We start from the raw sequence: 27,649 nt of genomic DNA, 5'->3' as shown, positions 1-27,649 counted from the left end.
TGATGCTTTTTGGAAAAAACCCGAAAAAGCCCCTCGAAGTTGGGGAGGATGGAAACACAAAACAAAATGGACCAACTTTGAGCCAAGCAAGAAACCCTTCATCCCGCTCTTGTGTGTGTGAGAGATTAAAAATAAATAAATACAAACACCAACGTTTTTCTCAGTGTGACCCATTTTTAATAACACATCCTTTGTTTTCTTAAGCAGCTGCCACCCTCAACAACCTTCCTTGCAGGTTTTTCACACCCCCACCCCTGCGGAAAAGGTGCGTCATTGGTTCTTGTTTTACAAATATTTACAAAGCCTTGGAAATTCAGTTTTAACTCTAAACAAGGATAACAAAAAAAACAAAAAACTTAAAACTACAGTATCTTTTTTTAAAATATGTAAACAGTTTTTTATTTTACAGCGCTTGTAAAATATAAGAATTGTTCCTAATGCAGCTTTTTAAGTCGCTTTAAAGTGACCGTACTATACTCCCCCTGTGCCTGGGGATTAAGGAATGAGAAAACTCTTTTCGTAGAAATATTGTGCTCCAGTGTGCAAAAAAAGGGGAACAGAACAGAATCGGGGGCCGAGGGGGGGGCACAACAGTGAGAAGACCACAGAAGTCCACGTTATAAAACACCGAAACGAGATTGCGCTAAATCCATCTGCGGGGTCAGGATTCGAAGAGAGGATCGATCTCACGGAACTTAAAAAGGTTCTGGCCAGAAATGCAGCTCGGTTACGGGAATTAAAAAATAGATCCGCTTTTGCAGAGGGCGGGATTCCGGGGCGGGGAGGGCATTTACTTTGTGCAATTGCAAAGTATCGGAGGTGGGGGGTGTGGCGGCCACGGAATCAACTAAATTTTCACCTGTGCAAAACTGTTCCTGGGCGACCCCCCCCCCCGCCTCCCGAAAGGAACATCTCTGCGGGCAAATGTCTTCGCCGTACTTTTCGTGCGAGATTATTCCGCCTCCGGGCGCATCGACATAGCAGCGGAATTATTCGGAAACCGCGAAGGCTGGTTTGTCGCGTTTTGAGAGAGGCTGCTGGCGCTCTTCCCTTTCTAATCTAAAAGCGGCTGGGGAGGGTGAGGGGCTTTAAGAGGAGGGGAGGAGAGGGAGAGAGGCTGCTTTTTTTCGGGAGCTCCAAGTGCAGCAGCCTTAACGAAGGAATTCAACGCTAAGCCAACCTCCAGCGCGAGATTATATACGCTGCGTCACCAAGCACAAAATTCACACTCGGGTACCATGATGGCAAGGTTGCGGAGTTACCGGCGGCTCTTCAAGAGAGATCTTCTTCTTGTTGATAAAGACTTTGATGGCTCCGGTGAAATCAGCCGAGAGAAGCACCTCGGTGTGGTCCGCCTTCAAGGCGCCTTAAAAGACAGAAGCCACAGAAGTTTTAGAAAAGAGGAGCAGAGGAGGGGAAGGGGATCCTTGCAAAAGATCCTCATTCGGTCCCTAATTCTGCTCGGGATTAGAGACGAGGGAGAGAAGAGGGGAGGGGGACACGACCTAGGAGGGAGAGGGACCCCCCCCCCCACTTCCACACACGATGCAAAACAAAAAATTGGGGTGGGGGGTGTGGGTGTACGTGTGGCCAGGTTTTCTATCCTTCTCCCTGGATTTTTGGAGAGGCACGATGGTGAGATTTTTGCGTTGAATTTATATTTGACCGACAAAAAAAACAAGGGAGACTACTACAGATCGATTTCAAGTTATTTAGCTGCAGTCAGCTAGCTAGCCCCACCCTTTCTGGGATCCGAACCCGGGCTACTCCCTTTGTTCATTGTGGTTTAAAAATAAATCAGCATAAAAAATACTTTGCTGCAAAAGCTCCTGGATGGGGCTGAAAGGCGAAAGCTGGTACTCTCTCCGTCCCCGTGGAGCTGACAAAAGCGCGACGTCATAAACGCGCCCACAATGCGCCGACAAACCCGCGCCACAAAAGCGCGATTTAAGTTAAGGTAAGGGTTAGGTCAGGGTTAGGTTAGGATTAGGGTTATTAGGTTGTTATAGTTGTTTGTTGAAGGCGCGCTTTCGTCGGCGCGATTTCGACCTCAGCTGTTTTCTTGCCCGCGGTTTCGTCGGCGCGCTTTTGTCGATGCGCGCATTTTGTCGGTGAACCCTCCGTCCCATAGTTGGGTAGACCAGCATGCCCTTTTCTTCTGGTCTCACTGGGGGGGAACACCCCCCCCCCAACTTATTTTGGTGAGATTTTATTCTCCCTACCACACACAACTAGCGGCATTCAATCCCACCCATCAAGAAACCCTCCTGGACCGAATTAGGGGCTGTGCTGGTTCCCTCCTTCCTTTTGGTACCAGGTCCAGTCGGCGTTGATGCGGGGTTTGGGTTCAGGCTGAGGGTCCTACTTTTTGGGGTTGCCAGCAGGCTTGGTCCTCTCCCCCCCACCGGCTTATTTAACATCTCCAGCCCCAGTGGTTGGGGGAGATCAAAAGCTGCAGGGCTAAAAAAAGTGGGCTGTCCGGCCTTGTGGGAGCCACTTCAGGGAAGCCCTGCTGGCTTTCCTAACTGGGAAGTTGGGGGAGCTGGGAGGAGACACCCGGGTCAGAGGAGGACACCCTGGAGACCCACAGGAAGGAATAGGGTCTGCAGCCCCTGAATCTTCGCTCTTGCTTTCTCCTGGGGGCTTCTCGGGTGTTTCGGAGGAGACCATCAGGCTGGGGTTCGGGGCGAAAATGGCGGAGGTGACCACAGCGTTGTGCGCTAGAAAGAGAAGGAAGGCGGGTGAGTAGCGTTCTCCGAGGGAAGACAGGAGATGGAGGGTGGGGGGAAGAGAGAAAAAACAGAGAGATGAGAGAGAGAGAGAGAGAGAGAGATGTGTCTTTTTCTGTATGGGGGATATTATTCGGTACATCCTCCAGGAAAGCTCTTGACCTCGAGGGCAACCCAAGAGGTATTTTAAGTGGCTATTTAGCTTCTCCAGGAAATTCACACATACACACAGAATAACACTGCAGCTCCTCTTTCACCCCCTCTGCCCCCACTCCCACCAGCTGGTTCCACCTCTGGATTTTACAAGCCAAGGGTTGCCACCTGTTTCTTGAGGCCCCCGGACAGTGATGGTCCAGCTGACTCCCGCTGTCCTAGACCAATACCCAGGGACGCTTTAAACCCACCCTTCCCCAGAGCGCATTCGGGGGGGCAAGGGGGAGGGCACCTCTGCTTTACCTTTGACCCCTTCCCAGAAGTCATTGCGATTCTCCTGACGGAGGAGGAATTTGCTCAGGTCGTGGTAGGTGCTCCAGATGTAGACGTATTTGTCTTCCGAGCCGCTCACGATGTAGGTGAAGTCGTGGCTGGGGAGGGAGGGAGGGAGGGAGAGGAGACCCCGTCAGAGGTTTGTTGCAAAAATCAAATCCAGAAAGAACACACGGATAACTGATTCAGTAGGATTCATTAACACACACACTCTCTCTCTCCCCCCCCCCTCTCTCTCTCACACACACACACACACCTATCAACAGTTCAGAGGTGGGTTCCTACCAGTTCGCACCAGTTCGGTAGAACCGGTTCGTCAAATTTACTGAAACCGGTTAGAAGAGATTCCACCAGTGGACCTGGAAAGCAGGCCACACCTACAGAAGAGGTTCCAAATTTTTTTGAAACCCACCACTGACAGACACACACACACACACACACACACACAGACTCACACAGAGAGAGAAAAAGAAAGAGGAAAGGAAGAAAGGAAGAAATAAAAAAAGAAAAAGTGAGAGAGATGAAAGAAAAAAAGGAAAAAGGGACAGAAGGAAGAGAGAGAGAGAGGAGAGAGGAGAGAGAGAGAGGGAAAGAAAACACATGGCTGGCAAGCCACTCCCACCAGGTCATATGGCCGGCAAGCCACTCCCACAAAGGAGGGCCACACCCACAGAGTAGATTCGAAACTTTTCTGAAACCCACTACTGCAACAGTTGGTTCACAGGCAGAGAGAGAACACTTGAGTTTCAGTTCAGAGCAGAATAATACCAGACTAGTTTCAGTTTCAATTCTCAGCACAGCACTCAGAGCTGCAAGGCTAAACCACTGCCGGGCTCCAATCTGTTTCAGCTCCCATTGGCTGACCTTGTTGCTAAGCCCTATTTATTGGCTGACCTTGTTACCATGTCTCTGCCAGCTCATGAATATTCTGACACAGCCCTTTCCGCTTCCAGATCACGTTCCGTCTGCCCAAGCCCCACCTCAGGGGAAGCCCCCGTCAAGGGGAGCCCGGTCCCCAGCTCCGAATTAAGGACACGTTCCTCCTGCCCTTTGGTCCGGAGCTCTGAACCTCCCCGCTCCCTTCCTCACCTGAAGCTGGCTTTGATCTGGCTGCTGCTGTTGACGTAACCCTTGTACTTCATGGAGAGAGACAGGTCCCGCAGATCGTAGAGCCTGATGCGCGAGTCGTTGGAGGTCACCAGGATCTCTAGCGAGGCAAGGAAGCGTTTTCGTTCAAGGGCTGGCAACTTTTTGGACCCAGACTGGCGGGAGATGCTCTCCTGGGCCACCCCTGGGATTAGCTGTCCATTGTGCTTGCCTGCTTCGCACCGCATCTTTTGCCAGCCTGACGTTGGCAACGGTGGGAGAGGGGGAAGAGATTGGAATGAGGGGGGATTCGGGGTGGGTTGGGTTTGGAGCAGAGCCGGCCCCCGACTGTGAGGAGCGCCAATCGAGCACGAGATCAGCCCAAGGCCTGCGGACGGAGATGGAAAAGGGGAAAAGGCAGGGTCCCTTTTCCAAAGCAACCAGAGGATTTTTCATTGGGCATTGACTGACAGCGTGGAGGGTCAGGTGGCCCGGGGGAAAGAGGGGGAAGTTCATTGCATCGTTTTCATGCCAAGCCAACAGGTAACATAGGCCCAAGGTAATAAAAAGCATAAACGTTGTTGCGAGGAATACGGATTTAGACTGTAAGATTTATATATTGTCCTACACAAAGGGGAGAATGTTAGGAATATAATTCTAACGGTTGGATTGGCAATATATAAATCATGTAACAATGCTATACCTGTTTCTTTAAATCATACTGTAAAATGTGATTGGTTGCTGTTTCCCTCAATCGGCCATAAGAGGGAGCCAGAACGACTGTTAGCTCTCTGTTTTGTAGATGCTGGGCTGATCTGATCTGAGTGTTTTTGGAAGCTGGCTGCTAGAAAGTGCCATGAGCTATTGTAAGTTTTGCAACTGCTAGCAAACGTTGAGTACCGGACTGTTAGAATGATACTGGACTATGTTATTTGGATTATCCCCTTAACTGAAAGGCATTGATGACTGACTGAATTATCCGTGTATGACTTGGACTGTTTGATGCCTCTATTTCCATGAAAATAAAAGCCTATTTAAACTGCAGTGTCTCTGCATGCTGGTTTGTGTGTTCTCCAACACAACTCTCACAACGCTTCTCTGAACGTACTCACTCCCCCAACGGGGGAGCTTACCTAACAAGATTCCGCCTGCTCTGCTCTGTAACTGCTTTATTCTCCATATACTCTTGGGGGAGGGGGGGAAATGAACCAGGAATCTTTCTTGGCTAATTCAGAAAGCGGGATGGACCTTAGCTTGTAGACAAGAAGCCAATGCCTTCAGACTGACCTGTGTTTCAAATGTTGTAATATCTGTCCTCAGATTGATGGCCCCAATTCCTTCCGTGACGGTGGGCGTTATGAGTTGAAACCGCCCGGGCACGTAAATCCCCTCCCGCAGGGCGTACCCTGAGACTCAGCCTAGCCTGTCGCTACCTTGTTTTCACCCGGCAGGGGCTCGATCCCGTGATCTTCCTCCCCACTCGATTCCGTCCTCTGGTTGACCTCACGTGGATTTGAGTGTGATACTTGAGATGCTAAAGAGAAGAAGGGAGAAAGAAAGTTTCACAAGACGCCTCGATTCAGGAAAGGGTCACGGCGGAGACGGAGGTGGGCCCTGCGGAGATCTCAAGGGGGGGTCAGCAGGGGCTGAAAGCTGGGGTCCCAGGGGGCTCACCTCTGTGTCGTAGAAGATACACCGCCCGTCGTAGGTGCCGATCACGGCGTATTTGCCATTCTGGCAAAAGTTTGCCGCAGTGATCAGCTTGGTCTGTCCGTCCACCTCGTTCCAAAGGGCCACTTTTTTGTCAGGGATGTTCCAGAGCCGAAGTTTGCCGTCCAGCGAGCCGCTTAAGAAGTATCTGTCATCCTAAAAAAAAAAAAGGGGTGGGGGCAGAAGAGCCCTTGTCAGGCCTGCCAGCTTTCTTTTGGATCTCTGGCCTGCCACACTTTCTAATATTCTACTATGCCTTTTCTATAGTGGGAAAATGGGAGCAGGGAGATTGGACGGAGTTAGATGCTATGTAGCCATAACAACATTCTTTCTAGAAAGTCAAGGTCATCTTTTCTCTTTGCACCTCTGCATCTGACTGGGTGGAAGCTGCCAGCATGGCAGTGGGAGATTGGACCACGGGATGGACTTGTGGGTGTGGGGCAAGGTCACGAACTTCCAACTGGGTGGGGAAAACCGGGAAGCTTTCAGATTCGGGTTTTCCCAGATGTGCCAACATGTCTCTGTTAATAAATGGGAACTTTGAGCAAAACTTTGCCTTGGACTCTGATTTAATTTTGGATGCTATTTGGAACCCTGACCCCCCTTTCAACTCAGAAACCGGGATATCGACCAGGGAGAGACATCTTGGCAGCTGCTGGAGGACAATCCGGGGCCCAAGACGGTGCCCCAAGACGGTACTCTTCCTCCGCCATATTTGGGTATGCCGGATCTCTACTCTTCCCTCTAAGGGTGCACAAACACCTGCTTTCTGCACAAAGTGGATTGAAAATTAAAGAAACGGGGTGGGGGTGGGGGTGGCGTCACTGACCCTAGGATGGAAGGCGATCGCAGTGACAAAGTCGATGTGCTGGAAGCAGCAGAGGCATTCCGCCGGGATATGTGCCAGAGCCGGACGGTCTTATCCATGGATGAGGAGAGTAGGAAGTAATTCTGCGGAACAGGAAGCAGGCAGAGGGTTGATTTCCGGGGTGCTCAAACTACAGAAGGACCTTATTTGTGTATCTATCAAACTTCTCCCTCACAGGAGGAAGAGGAAAATGGGCAACCAGAAAAAGAGAAGAGGAAAGGAAGAGAGGAAGAGGAGAGGGGAAGGAGAGGGAAAGAAGAAAGAGGGAAGGAGAGAAAGACTGGGAGGGATATGAAGAGGAGGAGAGAGGGTATGAAGAGGAAAAGAGGAGCAGGGGAGAGGAAGGGGAAGAAGGGAAAGGGAAAGGAGAGGGGGAAAGAAGAAAGGAGAGGGAAGGAGGGAGAAAGGGAAAAAAAGTGATGGTAAGCAAGCAATCTCGATTGTATATCTTAATTTTTTAGATGGAAAAACGATTGGTTAAAAGGGTTTATAATACAATAATAACTATGGGAATGCATACCTGTAAAATGTATGTATGAGACTAAAAAAACAAAAAAACCCTTTTTATTAAAAAAAAAAAAAGGAGGAGTGGAGGATGGGACCCTGAATGCTTGTGGCCCCAGCCATAGAAACGCAGGAGCGAAATAAGATTTCATCTGTGCTAATAACGGGAGATATACATGACTGAGAACGGGAATGTCCCCATCTGGTGTTGGAATCCCCCAAACGAATCGGGGCTGGAGGAAAACCACGGCGGAACATTTTTGACCCCTCCTCCCTCTTCTTTGGCAAAAAAAAAAAAAGGGGGGGGGGGGCTGGTCAGGATTTTACAGCTCTTTTGCTGGTTTTTCTTCAGGAAGGAGCAGAAGCGCGGTGTCCCGTCCCGTCCCCAGCGCACCGTTGAAATCACCACTGCTTTAAAACGTCAAACAGCCAGAGGATAACGAGATCCCTTACTTTCGACCAGGACAAATCCAGGAGATCCGCCGTGTGGCCTTTGTATTTGCAGAACGGCCGCTGCCGAAACGGCGTGCTCTTGTCATCGGCGTCTTCGTCGGTCCCACTGCACACCTGGAAAGCAGGTGCCAAAGGATGACAGGAAGCCCTCCGGCCTCCTCTTCCTGGATGCAAGCAGGGAGAGCAGCCTACTCCTCCCCCCGCCCCCGCCCCAATTCCTGGTTGTTCCCACCAAGGAAAACTGATTTGAACCCTTTGCAACTAGAGGAGGAAAAGTGGCGGTGCATATTTTGACGCCATTCCTCTCTGAAACTCTTGTTTTCTCAGTCCTCGGCCGCTTTAAGAGGGGTGGACTTCAACTCCCAGAATCTCCCAGTCGGCACAGCCAAGCTGACCACCCCTGCTGGCTACCGTGGGGGCTGCAAAGAGGTCTTTCGCGCGTGCAGGAGAAGCGTGGCACGACAAAACCGCGCTCGACTAAAGCGCGCCCGATTAAACCGCGTCGCTGACGTCATCAACAGGGCGACAACAGTGAGCGCGGAGAAAGAAGGGCGCTTTAAATAGCACTTTGAAAGCAAGCCGATTCAAGTTAAGGGTTAGGTTTAGGGTTAGGGTTAGGTTTAGGGTTAGGTTAAGGGTTAGGTTAAGGGTTAGGTTTAGGGTTAGGTTAAGGGTTAGGGTTAGGTTTAGGTTAAGGGTTAGATTTAGGGTTAGGTTTAGGATTAGGTTTAGGGGGGTTAGGTTTAGGTTTAGGGGTTAATTTTAGGTTTAGCGTTTACAGCATGCTTCTGTCTCCGCGCTGTTGTCGCCCTGTGATGACGTCAGCTACGCGGTTTCGTTGAGTGCGCTTTAGTCGAACGCGGTTTTGTGGTGGAACCCAGGAGAAACACCGAAGGACAGAAAACTCCAAGGAGCCAACCTTGTGGGCACAGCCGCCCGACTCACCCCCATATCGTTATCCGACTTGGCTGAGTTCAAACTTTCTTGGGACGGGGAGGGGGAGACGCGGCCTGGAAGGCAAGACAGGACATCAGCTGAAAGGGGCTTCTCGGAAGGACCACCCCCCGCTCCCTGCTCCAGGTGAGCCCGGCTGCCCTGCTGCCCAAGCAGAAGAGGGAGGCACCTTCCGAGTTGTACTTCATCCTCATGTTGTTGAAATAATCAAACGCTGTTTTCAGCACCCAGATGCGCACGAGATTGTCCTGGCCCGCGGAGGCCAGCAGCCGGCCGCAGTGCGAAAACTTCATGGTCCAGACGGCCCCCTGTCCGAAACGGCAAATTTGGGTTTAAGGAGCCCCTGTGCTCGAAGGATGGCGCGCGCGTGCACAGCCCCTCTGGCCAGACCACCGGGGAGGAGGAGGTGGAGGTGGTGACGCAGCTCACCATGTGCTCCCCGCTGAGATCCTGCACGACCTTCACTTGCTCGAAGTCGTAGGGCCCCTTGAAGCCGTGGGCGGCTTTGAATTTCACCGGCCGGGTGTACGGCATGCCCTCGTCATCGCTGGACGACGGGTCGTCTTGATCCGTGTGGAAGACTGAGAGAGAGAGAGAGAAAGAAAGAGGGAGGGGGTAGAGGGAGAAAGAGAGAGGGGGGAGAAAGAGAAAAAGACAAAGGAGAGAAAGATAGAGAACGAGAAAGAGAAATAAAGAGAGGGGGAGAGAGAAAGAAAAAGAGAGAGGGAGAGAGGGGGGGTAGAGGGAGAGGGAGGAAGAGAGAGGGGGAGAAAGAAAAAAGAGAAAGAAGAGAGAGAAAGATAGAGAACGAGAAAGAGAAATAAAGAGAGGGGGAGAGAGAAAGAAAGAAAAAGAGAGGGAAGGGAGGGAGGGAGGGAGAGAGAGAGCATGTGAGGATACATCTTCTATTTGACATATTTATGTATCAAATGATTGTATTTTATCCTATACTGAATTTTTCGGAGTATAAGACGCACCAAGATTTTGAAGGGGTGAATTAAAAAAAAAGTTTCTGCACTCTGCAGACCTTCCAAAAATGTTTTTTTTTGTCAAAAAAATGGCACGCATAGCCTTTAGGAGGCTTATAGAGTGCCTCCTGTTTTTCGCTCATTTTTGCCCTCCCCAGCCCCCAGGAGCACTCTGGAAGCCTCCTAAAGGCTATGCATGGCCATTTTTGCAAAGAGGGAGGGGTTTTGGGAGGCCAAAAAATGCTTCTATTCCATATATAAGACACACCCAGATTTTCACCCTTTTTTGGGTTTAAAAAGGTGTGTCTTATACTCTGAAAAATATGGTAACTATCGTATTTTTACCCTGTTCTTGTTTTAAATCGTTTGCATAGAACTTTATTGGTAATTGATGTTTGAACCTTGTTATGTTATGTCCTAAAGGCTAATCAGTAAATGAACGTGGCCTTCTCACAATGACACACTCCGGAGGTTGCTGGCAAGAATGAAAACCCAAACCCTAGAATTTCCTCAATCATTCTGCCTTTAAACAGCACCTTTGGATGCAAAGAAATGGCGAGGCGGGCATGGAAGCTGTTCTGTGCCAAGGAGGGAGGGGGGGGAGGCTTTTCCTTGCTTTGACTTCCATTTTGACCCAGGAATGCCAAGGGTGAAACACCAGGAAGTGGAGTGGGGGGTGTTGGCTTGCAAAACCAGCGGTGGGCCCTTCCGGCAAGGTTTGAATCATTCCTACAGACTTTGGGTAAGATGGTCTCCTCCGTGCAACCACGGAAGGGATGGGGTCTTTATCAAACAAAGGTAGCGGAACTCATAAATTCAGCCCTGTCTCCCCCCATCCACTTTAGGCTTCAGGAGAAGCTCCCCGCTCTCCCCCCCCGACTCCCTGCCTTACCCACCTTCGTCTCGAACGCTCTTCACTTTGTTGACGGCCCGTTCTCCGTACTCTTCGGCCAGATGACGAGCCCTCTTGACCGATTTGCCCAGGAATTTCTTCAGCTGCGTCCTTCGTAAGGCCAAGGAAAGAAAAAAGTTCCATGGCCAGCTGTTTTGGTCGGCCTGGATCTCCTTTCGGAGTCCCCCCCGCCCCCCCCTGCCTCTTCAGCCTGTTTGACGGACGGGCTTGTGGGGCAAAGCTACATCTGGAGGGATTCAGACCGAAAACCTTGAAAGCTTGATTTTTCTGCCATGAGACGAGTCCGTGATTGCTTTGGAAGCTCAAGGCAGGGTTAGGGAGAGGTCTGGCTGGTAGCCTTGTGTCCCTGAGAAAATTGGGGGGGGCTGTCCTGACATAGGCTGTGAGTTCTGCTCATTCACCTCCAGCAAAGTCTTTCAAGGGAGGATTTACAGTCGCAGACCTTATCTGGCTTGGAGAGCTGCCAGGACGATCTCTGCAGAACTTGGCAAGGAGTCTCGGAGAGTCAGGAACCAATTAAGGGAACTAACGGTCTCCTGCAAACTCCACTCCCCTTTCGCTCCTCTTTTATTTCCTCTGGGAGGGGCCATTCATCGTCCACCTGTGGCCTTTCTCCCAAGTTGACCCCTGTTCTTTAGCTCTTCCCTTTGTCCGGCAACTCTGTGCACGCGCACACTGGGAACAGGCTCCAGCTGTTCTTCTGCCTCACTGATGTCTGACTCTGAAGGCAACTGATAACTGGTATACAGCCCTGCCCCCCTCTCTGCCTCCAACACAGAGCCCTCATCCGAGCCTTCCCCAGACTCCAGGACTGGCCCAGGTTCCTCCCCAACCCTCCTCACTGTCCGAATCTGCTGCCAGCTCTGCTGGCCACTGATGGGCCACAACTTCCAGAAACCTCCGAGAAAGAGGACAGAAATGGGAGGAGCAAAAAAAACATCCCTGAAAACAGTTGTTCTGGTTTGCAGGCTGAAGCCATTTCGGTCAGTCCTGATTTTCCCCCAAAACCCCACTAATAAAATGGACAGACACCCCACCACCTTTCACCCAAAGAGCCTCACGTTTTCTGTTTCAAACGGCCCCCATCGGTGTCGCTCTGCTGCAGCTGCATTTTGTCTTCATCATCCGACTGGGCCCCGTCGTTACTGTGCAAGGCAAGCGGGAAGGAAGGGGGGGAGGTTCAGTGTTAGATAACCGAGGACCCAAAATCTTTGGGGCATCGAAGAGGAAGACTGTGGTGTGCCAGGCTCAGCCTTTGGAGGTAAAGGTGGCACCAGTGGCTGCAGGAGGCCACTGCTAACCTTCAGTCCTTCTCGGCTGTGGTGAGCATGACCAGGAGCCCCAAAGAGCTGTGGCCCTGTGGCTCATGCGCCTCCTTGCAGCCCCATGCGTGCTCGGGGGCAGCCGCTGAGTGGGGCAAGCAAGAGAAATGGGCAGTGGGCACCACCGTACCTGACGTATTCCTTCGTCCGTCGCATGATATGCAATGTTAGGGGGTTGATGCCCGTGGGCAGCTTTTCCTCCGCCAGGCTCAGGGGTATCTCCTCGCCCGTGTCCAGGTTCTTGATCATGACGCTGGCCAGGATTTCCTACAGGGAAGGGCAGGAGAGAGAGCGGTGAGCTTCATCTTTTGGGATCCTTCCAGGGTGGCAGTCGAGGGATGGAGACGTGTTCTGACTCAATCTTCCTTAACAAGCATGAAGCAGACTTTTGGTCCCGGCAAAACCTCTTTTATTTACATGACTGTGAATTCCTTTCATTCACAGTCAGCAAGGCTTAGCAAACAGTCTTTCAGAGGAATGTTTATCCACACGAACCTTATCTCGCTTGGATAACTAGTTTCCAAATGCAGGGCAAGGCAAAACTTGGCACAGAGTCTCTTATAGTCACAAACAGAACTTTCCACTCTTGAAATGACCGAAGGAACAAATTGTTCCCGGCAAAAGCCCGCTCCCCGTTCGCTCCTCTTTTGTTTCCTATGGGAGGGGCCAATCACCTCCAAGGTGTGGCTTTACACCCAAGTCAACCCTGCTTTCTTAGTTGTTCTTGTCTTTTGGCAGCTCTGCGCATCCGCACACTGGGAACAGGCTCCAGCTGTTCCTCTGCCTCACTGCTGTTTAGCTCCCTCTCTGCCTCCGACGCAGAGCCCTCGTCTGAACTTTCATCAACCCCCAGGACTGGCCCATGTTCCTCCCCAACCTCCTCACTGTCCGACTCTGTTGCCAGCTCTTCTGGCCGCCGGCAGGCCACAACAAGATGGATTTGGGTCAAGATGCATCGAAGGGGCAAACCGGAGGGGTCACTAGGCCTTTACAAGGGAAGGGCCCTTTCTTCTGCGACCACAAAGAGCTGATCCCTTTTGCCTAGAGGGGCTTCCAGCTGGCAAACCTCTGGACGGGACACAGCTCTGCAGGAACCATGGCTGGGAAGAGCCCCCCCCCCCCCGCCCAATCCCTCCATCAGCCATGACCAATCTGCAAAGGCAAAGGGGCCCAGGGCGGCCAAGCCTACCTCGTCTGTGAGTTCTCGCCCCGAGTTCGATCTGGGTCTCTGGGGTCCGATCACTTCGCTCAACACCACCTGACCGTCTGCCGATTTCCCGTTCTCCTGCAATTAAAGGAGGCGCACGAAATGCAAATCAGAAAGAGGCGGGAGACCCACTCCCCATCCCCCATCCCACCTGTCCTGCGAAGAGGATGGGGACAAAGGCCAGACTAGAAAACTAGAAAGGGGGGGGGCTTCCCTTTTAAGGCTTGCAATATGGTGGCCTCCTACTTTTGCATCCCTCGCAAAGATGCTAACAGGAAAGTGAACACCTCTGACCAAATCCTTCCATGCTCCTCCATTGAGCCAGAACTGAAGAAGCTTCTTAGATACAAATGCAGATTAACAGAGTTGGAAAGGACCTTGTAGGTCATCTAGTCCAACCCCACACCCAAGCAGGAGACCCTACACCATTTCTGACAGGTGGCAGTCCAGTCTCTTCTGGAAAGCCTCCAGGGATGAAGCTCCCACAACTTCCGAAGGCAACTTCTGTTCCTTTGGTTGATTGTTCTCACTGTCAGAAAGTTCCTCCTTATTTCCAGGTTGAATCTCTCCTTGGTCAGTTTCTATCCATTCTTCCTTTTCTGGACTTCAAAGATGCTTTGGAAAATAGCTCAACTCCCTACTTTCTCTGGCAGCCTCTCAAATATTGGAAGACTGCTATCCTGTCTCCCCTGGTCCTTCTCTTCACTAGACTAGCCAGGCCCAGTTCCTGCAACCGTTCTTCCGTTCTTCCTAAGAGCCGAGGTGGCGCAGTGGTTAGGGTGCAGTACTGCAGGCCACTTCAGCTGACTGTTATCTGCAGTTCAGCGGTTCTAATCTCACCGGCTCAGGGTTGACTCAGCCTTCCATCCTTCCGAGGTGGGTGAAATGAGGACCCAGACTGTGGGGGCGATATGCTGACTCTGTAAACCGCTTAGAGAGGGCTGAAAGCCCTATGAAGCGGTATATAAGTCTAACTGCTATTGCTATGTTTTCGTCCCTAGTCGCCTCATCATCCTGGTTGCTCTTCTCTGCACTCTTTCTAGTCTCTCAACCACGAGGTTTGACCTCTGATTTGAGAGCGAGCATCTACAGGATTTGCAAAATAGCAAGAACATGACTCTAGATTAGGACCCTTGGAGGGGGGAAGGGGGAGATCGAGCATGCTGGCATTGTCACCTCCCTGCCAATCAAATACAGCCTTCTCCAAACAGTGGCTTCAGCTGGACGGTGGTCCATCTTCTCTCAGGAATTCTGGCTTTGTACATGCACAGAATGTCTAATCTCTTCTAAGAGGCACCCCCTACCCCCAGGCGTTTGGTGAGCCCCCCACCCCCTTTAAGCCCACTCTCCGAGGCTGCAGCACATCCTTCCCCCCCCCCAAACCCCGACCGGAGTGGTCTGGCCAACCTCCACTCGCCATTTTCTCACCTGAGCAGTGACCACTTTATCGCCGCTGGTGGCGCTCGCCAGGTCCAGGGAAGGCTGAGAGTCTTTGGCCATGGCGTCCAGGGAGGCGTTGGGGGTCAGGAGGCCGCCGAGGGGAAAAGGATCCCGAGGAACTGCGGGAGAAAGACAGGAGTTGAAAGGGGTGGGTGGGTGGAGCGGACCGACTGGGACCCCTCAGGGAGGATTCGGCTAAGGAAATCGAAACTTGCCTTCCAGGCCGGGAATCTTGCCGGTCTCGATTTCCGAGTCGCTCTTTTTCTTCCTCGGTGGGGGGGCCGGCCGGGCAGGGGGTGGTGGCCTGGGGGGCGGGAGGGCCACGGGAGGCGGGGGCCTGGCCGGGCCAGACTTCTTCGTGCTAGCCACAATATCCGGCTCCATGGTTAGCTGCCGGGGGGGTTTGGCTGGAGGCGGCTCGTCGGTGGCCGAGGAGCCTTGGGGCAGTGGGGGATCGGAGGACGGGACCTGGTCGAAGCCATCTGGCAGCCTCAGGTCGGCGGTCTGGTGGCCTTCGTCCTCCTCCTCCTCCTCTCCTGCCGGGTCTCCTCCATCGGCTTTTTGCTTTTGGCTCTCGCTTGGGCTTCCTGCGGAGATGACGCCATCTTCCCCTCTGGGGTGATCTGCCCCCTCGTTGCTGGAAGGCGGCGAGGCCTCCTGGGACGTCACGCCGTTGGCCAGACCCTCGGGGGCTTCGCGGGGCCCTTGCGTTGGGGCTTCTGCGATTAAGAGTTTGGGAATGTGTTGGAGGAGATCCGCTCCGGAGACCCAAGGGTTTGCGTGAGACGAGGGGTGGGTCAGTTCCTTTTCGGGAGGGGCCAAGCGGTCATCCTCCAGCCGATTGGCTTTCTGGCTTTCTTCTATGATGTGGTCAATGATCTAAAGAGCAAATCAAGAGCAAATGAACTGCAGTCAGACCATCGAGTTCGCTTAATAATTACTTATTATTATTCGCAACAACAGAATTGTATCACAGCGGCCAGTTGTTTCGCCGGATTTGGCATTGGTTACTAGTCGGGCCCCACCCAGGGGCCTAGGACGTCGTAACGTATTTTTGTAATATGCGTACGGATCCAAGCAGTGCGGCTTTTTGCATTTGACTGATGGTGATTTTGTCAATTTTTAACTGTTTTAAATGTAATTCCAGTGCTTTTGGAATAGCACCCAGTGTGCCAATTACCACTGGAATTACCACTGCTGGTTTGTGCCATAATTGTTGAATTTTGATTTTTAAGTCCTGATATTTCACGATTTTTTCATATTCCTTCTCGTCGGACCCTGCTATCACCTGGTATTGCGATGTCTATGATTATGACCTTATTTTTCTCAACCAGTGTGATGTCTGGTGTATTATGCCCCAGTATTTTCTCCGTTTGTATGTGAAAATCCCACAAGATCTTGGCCATCTGATTTTCGGTGACTTTTTCAGGCTGATGTTCCCACCAGTTTGTTGCTGTTTTAATATTATAATTTTTGCACAAATTCCAATGGATCATTTGTGCTACTGAATTGTGCCGCAATTTATAATCAGTCTGAGTGATTTTTTTACAGCAGCTGAGTATGTGATCAACAGTTTCATCAGCTTCTTTGCAAAGTCTGCATTTGGCATCATCAGAGGATTTTTCGATTTTGGCCTTAATGGCATTTGTGCGGATAGCTCATTATTATTATTATAATAACCACTTTATAGTCACAACTTAGTCACAACTTAGAATAGGGATGGCTAACCTTTTTGCCATCGCCAGCCAAAAGCGGGGGGAGCACGGGGGCATGTGTGTGCGTGCCCACCCCGTGATTCTATGCACCCTCCCCGCCCCCGCATTCGTGCACAACTCCCCTCATGCAACCCCCCCTTTTGGCACGCGATGGCAGTGGTCCCGTTTTCGCCCTCCCCAGGTGCCAGACCCTTTCTAGGAGCCCGGGAATGGCAAAAAAAGCCTCCCCCCACAAAAAAAAAGGCTGAAAACAACCTGTTTGCCAACTTCAAGTCAGAGCGGAAGGTCCGTTTTTCGCACTCCCCAGGCTCGAGAGCCTTTCTAGAAGCCTGGGGAGGGTGAAAATGGCTTCCCGCAACCCAGAGGCCAAAAACAGCCTGTTTCCCCACTTCTGTTGGGCATAGAAGGCGTGAAAAATCAGCTGGCCAGTGCACACATGCGTGCCGGAGCTGAGCTGGCGTGCCCACCAATATGGCTCCGTGTGCCACCTGTGCCATGGTTCCTCCGTCACAGAATGACAACGAGCAGGTTCTAACATGACTTGTAAGCGGAGGGCTGCTTGCCTTGGGCTTATAGCAGAAGTCTCCAAACTTGGCAACTTTGAAGACTCATGGACTTCAACTCCCAGAATTCCTCAGCCGGCTGGCTGAGGAATTCTGGGAGTTGAAGTCCACGAGTCTTCAAAGTTGCCAGGTTTGGAGAGCCTTGGTATACAGCATCGGATTTAACCTTGAAAGAAACTTCCCAAATATCCAGTATAGGGGAAACACAGGAACTCTTCTCTAAACAGACCAAATCCCACCCCCCTTTTAAAAAACACTAAATAATCGTAGCAATAGCAAGCCGCAACCCCCCGTAACTTCCACCTTGTCACAGGGAAGCCGAATCGGAGCTGAAAACGCAGGAGCCCACCATGCTTGCTTTAATTCTCTGCTGCTGCTATGCTCGCATTGAATTCGGCTGATTCCCTTTTGAACGAGGGGCCTCAGATTCACCTGTCAATATTTACAGGGGGAATAATATGGCCGACAAAAGCACAGGCTGCAGACGACGCACTCTGGCGACGTCAAACCCCGAAGAAATCTTGAGCGTAAACAACCGTGCGTTGCGTAACCTCTGCAGCTTAATGGTTCTGATATCCGTTCCCATTTCGCAGGCCTCAAAATAAAGACACAAACTCTTTCGGAACCACAACCCCTTAAAGAAAAAAAAATTCTCTCTCCAGCACATCCTATCCTGGAAAGAAATACCATATTTTTCAGAGTATAAGATGCACCTTTTTTTCCTCAAAAAGAGAGGGTGAAAATCTGGGTGTGTCTTATACACTGAATACACCATTTTTTTTTGCCTCCCGAAATCCTGCCCCCTTTGCAAAAATGCCCGTAGCCTCTAGTAGGCTTATAGAGTGTTCCTGGGGGCTGGGGAGGGCAAAACGGAGTGAAAAAATGGCTGTCTTTTGCTCGTTTTTGCCCCCCCCCCAATCCCCAGGAACACTCTATAAGCCTCCTAAAGGCTATGCGTGCCCTTTTTTTGACAAAAAACGGGCCCGTTTTTGGGAGGTCTGCAAAGTGCTAAAACTTTTTTTTTAATTTGCCTCTTCAAAATCTTGGTGCGTCTTATACACCGGTGCGTCCTATACTCCGAAAACTGCAGTACATAAACCACTTCAATCTTGAGGATCAAGAGGTGGCGAAAGCGAAACGGAGCTTTCCCATCAGTGGCTTACGAGAAAGAGCCATCCCGCCAGCCCTTTGGCCGTCTGTTCGTGGCTAATTTTAAGTCCCGCGGAAACAAACCTTTTTGGGGTCGTCCTGCTTGATGTCCAGGTCTTTCCCTCCTTCATGCTCGTCCACCAGAGAACCTCCGTCCGGCTCCTGGAAAACAGGATCACAGGCAATCAGCCTCGCCATCAGAAGTCGCAAGAGCTTTAAGTCCAGTGGCTGGGCTGGGCAGGGGGAGAGTGGTCACTGTTGCCTCTGGCCAGGCGGAAGGACGAGTTGGAGAAAGCCGACCTTGATATGGCTGATATCCTAGTGGCAGCTAAGTACCTTGGCACTGGCTGCCTTTTCTCAAAAAGTTAAAGAGCCGCCTCCTCGTGTCCGGAATCCCAAGGGCAGATAAGAATGGGAGGCTCTAGGAACTTGTGCCTTCGCTTGCTTGCTATCGGCTGCCATAGAAACGGGGGAGGGAGGGGGCTTGAGGTATTTGGGATGGGAAACCTATGGTTTCTATGGGAAACCCTATGTCTCTACATAGGGTTTTGAAGATGCACCCCACGTGACACCTTTGGGAGTTGCAGATTGGCCATTGGATTGGGGCGATTTGGGGGGAGGGCGCTGGGTAAACGTTTGATGTGTGTGTATTCGCCGCCTTTTTGGCTCAGATCCTGCTTTCCTTTCGCCGCTACCTTTTCATAACCAAGTAAAGGTATCTTCAATTCCACAAACAATGGAGCTGGGAGTTTTCTTCCTTGGTTATTGAAGGAGACACGCATGACGACGCGTCTCTTAATCGTGGCAGCTTTGCGTCAGGCGGACTTCAACTCCCAGAACTCCCTAGTCGACACGCTCGGAATTCTGGGAGTTGAAGTCCGCTGGTTACCTCGAAGGGACAGACAACCCCCTGCCCCAGCTCTTCTCACCCACCCCCCTGCCAGTCAGTAGGCCAGAGGGCCTGAATTATATGAATTATATGTTTTAAGAGGGGGAAGTCCAGGCAATTCCCTCCCGACCCGCTTCCCTGCCTAGCTGGCGATGGTGCTGCAGTTCTGAGGCCTTCAAATAGGGAGAAAGGCTGCCCACAACGAGGCGGTGGCTGCGGCTGCAAGGCACAAATATTGACACAAAGAGACACACCTTCAGTGCTGACGTCCCCGTGACTTTCGTTGGCGACCTAGTGGAGGAAAACAAAGACACGGGCCTGATAAGACCAGGAGGAAAAAAACACCCACCAGCCATTTAAGAACTAAGATTCCTGCTCTCGTCCTCCAGTTCAAAGGAAGCGGCTCCTGTTGGCTCAGCCCCTGGGGAAGATGACCTGCCCTCTGGGTTGACCACAAGCCCAAGCGTCCCCCCCATTACTCGCTGGATTTCTTCTCGGTAAGGGTCTCCACTGCAACTAGTTGGAGCGGCAGTTTTTCACTGGGCCAAGTTTTTGAACGCAATTTCAGTCACTTCCTTCTTTACTCTCAAACACTGATTGGGGGAACAGAAGCCCCTGGCTTCCCCAAGCCCCGTGCTGGGTCCATCCTCCCTTACTTCCCTGAAAATAAGACCTCCATGGATAATAAACCCAATTGGGGATTTGCACACATGCGCTAAAATAAGCCCTTCCCTTGGAAATATTGCATCACAGCAGAAGCCATGAGATGACCACACTTGCTGCCTCCTGCACCTCAAATATAGTAAGACCTCCCCGAAAATAAGACCAAGGGCTTATTTTTGGAGGGGGTTTTCAAAAGAAAACAAGACCCTGTCTTATTTTGGGGGAAACACGGCAGCTGGCTGTCACTTCACAGGCTCAAAGAGACAGCCGATTCCCATTGCTTCCTTCCCCTGTTGGGGATAGAACGGTGTTCTGTCCCCCCTTCTCCGCTCGTTAACAGACGACAGGCAAACAAACTTAAAAGGAACTCTCTTTATCAGTTCTCGGCTCAGACTGGCTGCGAGCCCCAAAATAAACAGAAACGAAGTCTCTTTCAAGCAGATAACAGAATACAAAGCAAAACTCTTACACGCAATGCACTTCTCCAAGTGTATCCTTGAATCAGGGTTACAGAAAACAAAGCACTTCTCCAAGTGTATCTTACATAAACCACGACTGATGATCAATCGATGTTGAACGAACCAAGGAACGTTGACTCCTGCAACCAGGGCGTGGCACCGTCCGCCCTTTTATCCCCTAATGAGCCCCAGCTGCATAGTTAATCTTGCATCCTGGAAAGACTCACAGGAGACTGCTGCTGAGTCACGACAGAACGGTGTGGCCTCCGAATGTAAAATTTCTACCTTTCCCTGCGCTGCATCGGGGGGGGGGGGGGGACGTAACTTCTGATTGCCCAATGATGCCGGACCCAAGAGTGACCAGGCCTAATGCCGTGATGGCCGTAAAAAGCTATTCCAGAGATGAGATTTCTCTCGGGCTCTTTGGCCAAAGCAGCGGTAGGTAATAAAACAGCCATAAACCCCCTCTGGTGGGTTTATATGTGCGCAAGGAGATGGAAGGGTTTTTCACCTTCTTCCTTTTTTTGGCAGGGAGCACAGCTAAGAGAGGGGAGTTTCGTTTTTTTATTAGGAATTATGTCTGCGAAATACAAAAAAAATTGTATTTTTTCCATCTGCCGGTCAATGTCGCCCCCCCGGGGGAGGGCCTTCTCTGTAGCTGCTCCGGCCCTCTGGAACGATCTCCCCGTTGAGATCCGGACCCTTACTACCCTTCCGCAAAGCAACTAAGACCTGGCTGTTCTGGCAGGCCTTAAGTTATGAATGTGGTGGAATTTTTAATGTTGTTTTTTTATTTTTTTTCTGTATGTCTCCCTTTCCCTTTTTTTTTACCTGTAAGCCGCCCTAAGTCTCGAGAGTGGGCGGCATACAAAGCAATTAAATGAATAAATAAATAAGAAATCCAGTATTTAATACTACATATAATTACGGCGGCAAGGATCGCCTTTGCCCAGAAATGGAAAAACAAATTAATCCCAAGCGAAGATGAAATAATAAGAAAGGTTCTGGACTGTGCCGAAATGGACAAACTAACTAAAGAAATCCAGGGAAAAGAAGAATCAGAATTCTACCAGATATGGGATCAGTGGTATAGGTGGATGGAGGAAAGAAACAAAAATCAATGAAGGAATATAACAAAACTCAAAAAACAATAGTTATGAGTAAAATAAGAGGGTTAAGAGTGGTGAAATCCAAATGAAATACAGTAGAAGGGGAAACAATATAAGGTGAGTGGTATCGATTGATGATTGCTATTAGAAAGAACAGGAAGCTCCTGTTCGTATTGTATTGTATAAATGTGGTGTACGTCTAATTTTGGTGTGTGTGTGTGTGTATTTTATATGTTTGTTAATAAAAATCTTTTTTTTAAAAAAGAGAGAGAGGGGACTTTCTCTGAGCAACGAGGAGGAGAATGGCTACAGGAGGAGACCCAAGCAAGGCAGACTTCCAAAATGGCCCGGCTCTAAGAAAGGGGGACTTCCTTGTCATCCAACAAGGGAAAAATCCCTTCGTCAGATTAATGCTTCAACTGGCTGAAACTGCAGAAGTTAGCCCAAAGGAGACTCCTTCCAAAGATGACAAGGAGCCACCCAAAATGCACAATTGGAAAAGATGCAACCTCATTCTCTCTCTGCGAGGAAGGTTGAGCCACAGACAGACTTAACAAGTTATCTTTTGCGTTAGTGCATCGGAGTAGACTTAAACCAGAGGCCCTTAAGACTGAAACCATTAATGCTATAAAGGCTTGTCCGATGAGCAGCTTCTTTAGCAAAACAAGAGAGGCTTTTACAACACACACAAACACCACACACACACACACGTCCAGTCTGCCCCACTGTTCAACCAAAAAACGATCTTGCAAAGCAATAACCGGAATACTAAAGCCGCATCCAACATGGCTTCCCTCTCTTGAGGTTCTTCGCCTGCCCATTTCTGACTGTGGGAACATTCAGAAAGGGAATCTGCCTCGTTGACAGCATCCATTTTTATGATCCAGAGACTCTGTTCCTCGGAGGCCGGCCAACTGTGAAAAAGACAGACCGAGAGCTGCGTTTCTGAGTTACAACTGCAGAGGTAGCTTCCCTAAGAAATATACGCCTAGCCACAGATTCCTTCCCCTGGGGAAAGTACGAGAATATATCTCAGGTGAAGATGGAGCCTCAAATGGACTCCCTATATTGCACAAATGAACCTGATTCCTACCCCGTTTTCCCCAAAATAAGACTTCCCTGGATGATAAGCCCAATTGGGCTTTTGAATGCATGCCCTAAAATAAGCCCTCCCCAAAAATATTGCAATGCAGCAGCCATGAGATGACCATGCTGGCTGCCTCCTGCACCTCAAAAATAATAAGCCCTCCCCAAAAATGAGGACAAGCGCTTATTTCGGTGGTTAAAAGAAAATAAGACATGGTTATGGAAGCTTAAGACGCCTTATAAAGTGACTGCCGCATCACCAGAGCCTTAGCCCTAAAAGCTCATGATATAATCCACGATTTTTACTAGGTACAAGTATTGACTTTACAGTGGTAGAGACTAACTTGATTCTGCACCTAATAACGGCAGCAAGGCTGTTGGTGGCGCAATACTGGAAGAAGGAAGACTTGCCTACAATCCAAGAATGGACATTGAAAGTTACAAACTTAGCCGAAGGTGGCTAAAATATCGGCGTATCTTAAAGATCACTCAAATGAGAGATATAAACGAGACTGGAAAAAATGGATTGACTATATACAAAATAAACACGGGACCAAGAAATTCCAGTTAGCCTATGCTTAAGATCAGAAATGGTTTAAATTGTTTAAAGTTAGCTCAGCAAGAAGAACCTAAGATCAATGTAGAGATGTCATTAATTTCTTTATTTCTTTTTTCTCAATAGATTTTAGACTGTGTTTGTTAAAAATCCATACCGTGTACGGGTTCTGGGAAGTCGGGGGGTGGGGAAGGAGGAGGGGGGTTGGGGGGAGGGAGGGAGGGGTATACATTAGGCTAGACAAGAATTTGGTGGTAAACTAGAACTATTTTGACACACAAAAAAATTGTGCTCCGATGTCTCACTGATTGAGGAATGATGAAATGTTTGTTTTAAAAGAAAATAAAACTTTTGAGATTCAAAAAACAACAATATAAAATAATAATAATAATAATAATAATAATAATAATAATAATAATAATAATAATAATAATAAAAAAAAAGATATAATCCACGATTTTATCATTCAGAATTATAAAGCCACGGAACCATGCGCCACGCACGGGCCACGCATTCATCCAAAATGCATCCCACCTATCCAAATTAAACACTGAACTCTCTTCAGTAAGGTTTTTTGGCTACATTAACATACACAAATCCAGCTTTTAACAAAACAAGCCAAGGAGTTTGAAACAGAGTGTTAAGCTGAAGTTACAAGTTGTACACAATTCTATAAACACCCTCCAACATTTTACAAAACAGTGGCTTCAAGAGGAAAAAAAACCCACCAACTCCTTCTCAAGACTGCAGAGAGAGAGATAGAGAGGGAGGGAGGGAAGGAGGGTGGGAGAGAGAGAGGTGGCCAGAAATGAGTGGAGCGACTTCCAGCAGGAAGACAATCAGCCACAAATCAGGTTGCAGGCCCTGAAGTCTAAGATAAGGGAAGTCTTGAGCAAAAGAACCAGCCAGAGCGAAATTGCTTGCGGGTTTTCAGAAAGGTGCATTTAGCTCCTGGTCTAATTTGGTCTGAGAGCTCTTTGAGAAGAGAAAAAAACACCGACTTCAAATCTGGTTCATGGAAGCGAATGTGAATCATCCCTCGTCTCTTGCACCCTGGAATTGTTGAGGCTGAAAGCGAGCATTGTCTAGGGAAGAGGCTTATTCAGCACCGTGGGGTTTTCCTTTGGGCAAATAAGGGCCTATCTTTGAGCTACCCACACGGGGCTTTCCTTTGGACAAACGGCCCATCTCTGAGATACCCATACCTACTCCTTCCAACATTCTTCCAGTGGCAGATAAAGACTAATTCAACTCATCCAGATCAGGTCAACACCTTGCTCCGAAAAGTTGATCAAAAGTAGCGATCTGTTTTTCAATCGCCTGCCTGAACAACCTGACTTAACACAGGACGAAAGAGTGAGTTTCTCAGGATTTGTTTATTTGCCCTCCTTGGAAAAAAAATATTATCTGGGTTGGAGAAAACATGAGTGTAACCAGGAAAAGGACAGGAAAAGAAGGGTGGGATGGGTCCCTGGCCGAGGGAAAGGACAAAGGGATTCTGGGCTCATGTTCAGGGCGGTGTAACACGCAAAAGATGGGAGGGAAAAGGGAAGCAGAAATGTAAGGAATTAAATAGGGGGTTTCGAGTGAAATGGAAGAAGGAAGAGTCAGATCTCAACCTCAGAAACTTTAAGATGTGTGGACTTCAACTCCCAGAATGCCAGCAACTTAAGACTTATGGACTTCAATGACCAGAATTCCCCAGCCACCCAAGCTGGCTGGGGAATTCTGGGAGTTAAAAGTCCACATCTCTCAAAACACAATCTGAAATTCCCCCCAACGGAAGTCCACATCTCTTAAAACTGGCTGCTCTGGAATCCTGGGAATCAAAGTCCACTGGTCTTAAAGCGCCCTAGCTGAGGCATTCTGGGAATTGAAGTGCGTACATTTTAACGTCCCTGAGGTTGAGAAAGAACGAGTTGGAGGGTTGACACAGCCAAGGGAAGACGGATGGAAAGCGGGCAAGAGGGAAGCAGGACCTTAAGAGACACGGGTCCGAGTTGGATGCAGGGATGGTGCCCTCCAGCTGGGCATCGCAGGGCTGAGACCTAGAGGTGCCCAAGGCTGCAAAGGGAAGGCAGCCACCACAGAGGTGGAAAGTGGATCAGGCCTGCCACAGCCATCTTTCCGTTTCTCAGATTTCCGCAGTGTGGGAGGGAAGGGGAGGGAATCTGGAATGCCAGACAACAGACCACCCTGTGGGAACCAAGGTCATCTCAACCAGAGACTGAGGGGAGTTGCCGAGGAGATGCCAGGACACCTATCTGGACTAGGAGACCTGTGACCCACACAAGGGGGGGAGTTCTCTTTTCTTTTTAACTATATTGAAATCGTGGGAAATATTCAGAGCTGGTTTTATTTCCATTCGTACAGATAGGATGTGCTCAATAAAACCTGAGAAAGCCAAAAAATCTCGGAGGGCTGGCTCCTTTCGTGGAGGGAGCTTTTTGGGGGGGGGGGGCTGCCAAGCTGGACCTCAAAGGAGAAACAGGGGGAGGGGGCAGGATATCAGTGCAAAAGCATTTCCCTCCCCCCACTGCCCATTTCGAGAGAGGCCAAGAAGAGGCAGCCAAGGGCAGCCACAGGCTGAGACCCCCTTGCCAGAGATGGGAGTGGTGTCAGATGGGGGTGGTAGAGATGCAGAGGGTCAGGTGGGTGTGCCAAAGATACAGGAGGGGGACAACACACATGGGGAATGCCAAAGACGGGGTAGTGGTGGTGGCAAAGATGGGGGTGATATGGGGTGTGTGTGCCAAAGAGGCGGGAGGGGGGGGACATGGGAGGTGATATGGGGGATGCCAAAGATTGTAGGGTCAGATGGAGGTGGCAAAGATGGAGTAGTGGTGAAGATGGGGGTGATATGGGGGATGTCAAAGATGTGGGGTGGGGAACATGGGCGGGGGGAGATATGGGGAGGTGCCAAAATTTGGGGGGTATCAGATGGAGGGTGCAAAGATGGGGGGTGTCAAATAGACGGGGGGGGCATGGGAGGTGATATGGGGGATGCCAAAGATTGTGGGGTCAGATGGGGGGACATGGGGGATTCCAAAGATGGAGTGGTGGTGAAGATGGGGGTGATATGGGGGATGTCAAAGATGTGGGGTGGGGAACATGGGGGGGGGGCGATATGGGGAGGTGCCAAAATTTGGGGGGTATCAGATGGAGGGTGCAAAGATGGGGGGTGTCAAACAGATGGGGGGGACATGGGAGGTGATATGGGGGATGCCAAAGATTGTGGGGTCAGATGGGGGGGACATGGGGGATTCCAAAGATGGAGTAGTGGTGAAGATGGGGGTGATATGGGGGATGTCAAAGATGTGGGGTGGGGAACATGGGGGGGGGGGCGATATGGGGAGGTGCCAAAATTTGGGGGGTATCAGATGGAGGGTGCAAAGATGGGGGGTGTCAAATAGACGGGGGGGGGACATGGGAGGTGATATGGGGGATGCCAAAGATTGTGGGGTCAGATGGGGGGACATGGGGGATTCCAAAGATGGAGTGGTGGTGAAGATGGGGGTGATATGGGGGATGTCAAAGATGAGGGGCGGGGAACATGGACGGGGGGGAGATATGGGGGGGTGCCAAAATTTGGGGAGTATCAGATGGAGGGTGAAAAGATGGGGGGCATAGGGGTGCCAAAGATGTGGGGGGGAGACATGGGGGGCGCCAAAATTTTGGGGGGTATCAGATGGAGGGTGAAAAGATGGGGGGCATAGGGGTGCCAAAGATGGGGGGGAGAGACATGGGGGGGGGCAAAATTTGGGGAGTATCAGATGGAGGGTGAAAAGATGGGGGGCATAGGGGTGCCAAAGATGGGGGGGAGAGACATGGGGGGGGCAAAATTTGGGGAGTATCAGATGGAGGGTGAAAAGATGGGGGGCATAGGGGTGCCAAAGATGGGGGGGAGAGACATGGGGGGGGCAAAATTTGGGGAGTATCAGATGGAGGGTGAAAAGATGGGGGGCATAGGGGTGCCAAAGATGGGGGGGAGAGACATGGGGGGGGGCAAATTTTGGGGAGTATCAGATGGAGGGTGAAAAGATGGGGGGCATAGGGGTGCCAAAGATGGGGGGGAGAGACATGGGGGGGGGCAAAATTTGGGGAGTATCAGATGGAGGGTGAAAAGATGGGGGGCATAGGGGTGCCAAAGATGTGGGGGGGAGACATGGGGGGCGCCAAAATTTTGGGGGGTATCAGATGGAGGGTGCAAAGACGGGGGGGGCGCCCCCACCCTTTGGCCAGAGGGTCCCACGGGGGGAGGGGCTTGCATTGGGGAACCCAAAGCAAGAGAAAGGGGGGGGAAGAAAGGGGGCCGGGGGGGGATTCGGGGCCAGGAAAGCGGCTCGACTCGACGCCAATCCCACCCGAGGCTCCTGCAGGGCTGCGGTTCCGGATCCCTCCTTCCTCCTCCTCCTCCTGCCTGCCGGGGCTGAGAGCCGGGGGAGCTGCGGGTTGGGGGCGCCCGCTCTCCTCTGCCCCCCCGCCCTCCCCCCCAAGAGAAGCGCCGCCTGGACTTCCATGCTCAGCCTCCCCCCCCTGCTGCTCCCTCCGGGCGGACTCACGCCGAGGGGCTCCCGCCGTGCTGGGCGACGTCCTCGGAGGCGTCGTAGAAGAGCTCCTCGGTATCCGAGTCCGACGCCATGGCGGCGGCGGCGGAGCCGTCGGGGCAGCAGCAGCAGCAGCAGCAGCAGCAGCAGCAGCAGCAGCGGAGCGGCGGAGCGGGCTGGGCCACGCGGAAGTCTCGCGAGAGCCCCCGCGGAGGAGGCGTGTCCGGAAGCAGCTGGGCAGGCGGAAGAAGGAACCCCCGCCCACTTCCGGTGG

The 27,649-nt window shown here is 50.9% G+C and overlaps 1 protein-coding gene across 1 annotated transcript; it reads right to left on the bottom strand.

Moving 5' to 3' along the window:
- Nucleotides 1-154: 154 nt before the first annotated feature.
- WDR44 (WD repeat domain 44) lies at nt 155-27,560 on the bottom strand. The gene is given in 22 exon segments (XM_032227723.1): nt 155-1,366; nt 2,589-2,720; nt 3,186-3,313; nt 4,305-4,420; nt 5,735-5,760; nt 5,763-5,835; nt 5,976-6,167; nt 6,841-6,902; nt 6,905-6,962; nt 7,837-7,950; nt 8,782-8,846; nt 8,960-9,098; nt 9,220-9,371; nt 10,655-10,761; nt 11,733-11,816; nt 12,124-12,260; nt 13,183-13,278; nt 14,629-14,759; nt 14,856-15,519; nt 18,152-18,229; nt 19,211-19,247; nt 27,391-27,560. Coding segments are annotated over 22 exon segments (2,814 nt in total). The 5' UTR covers nt 27,471-27,560; the 3' UTR covers nt 155-1,223.
- Between the last annotated feature and the right edge of the window lie 89 nt (nt 27,561-27,649).

The sequence above is a fragment of the Thamnophis elegans genome, chromosome 12 (genome assembly GCF_009769535.1).
Source record: "Thamnophis elegans isolate rThaEle1 chromosome 12, rThaEle1.pri, whole genome shotgun sequence".
Classification (NCBI taxonomy): Eukaryota; Metazoa; Chordata; class Lepidosauria; order Squamata; family Colubridae; genus Thamnophis; species Thamnophis elegans.
The sequence above is the reverse complement of the archived record's forward strand: the minus strand, read 5'-3'. Positions and strand labels throughout refer to the sequence as shown.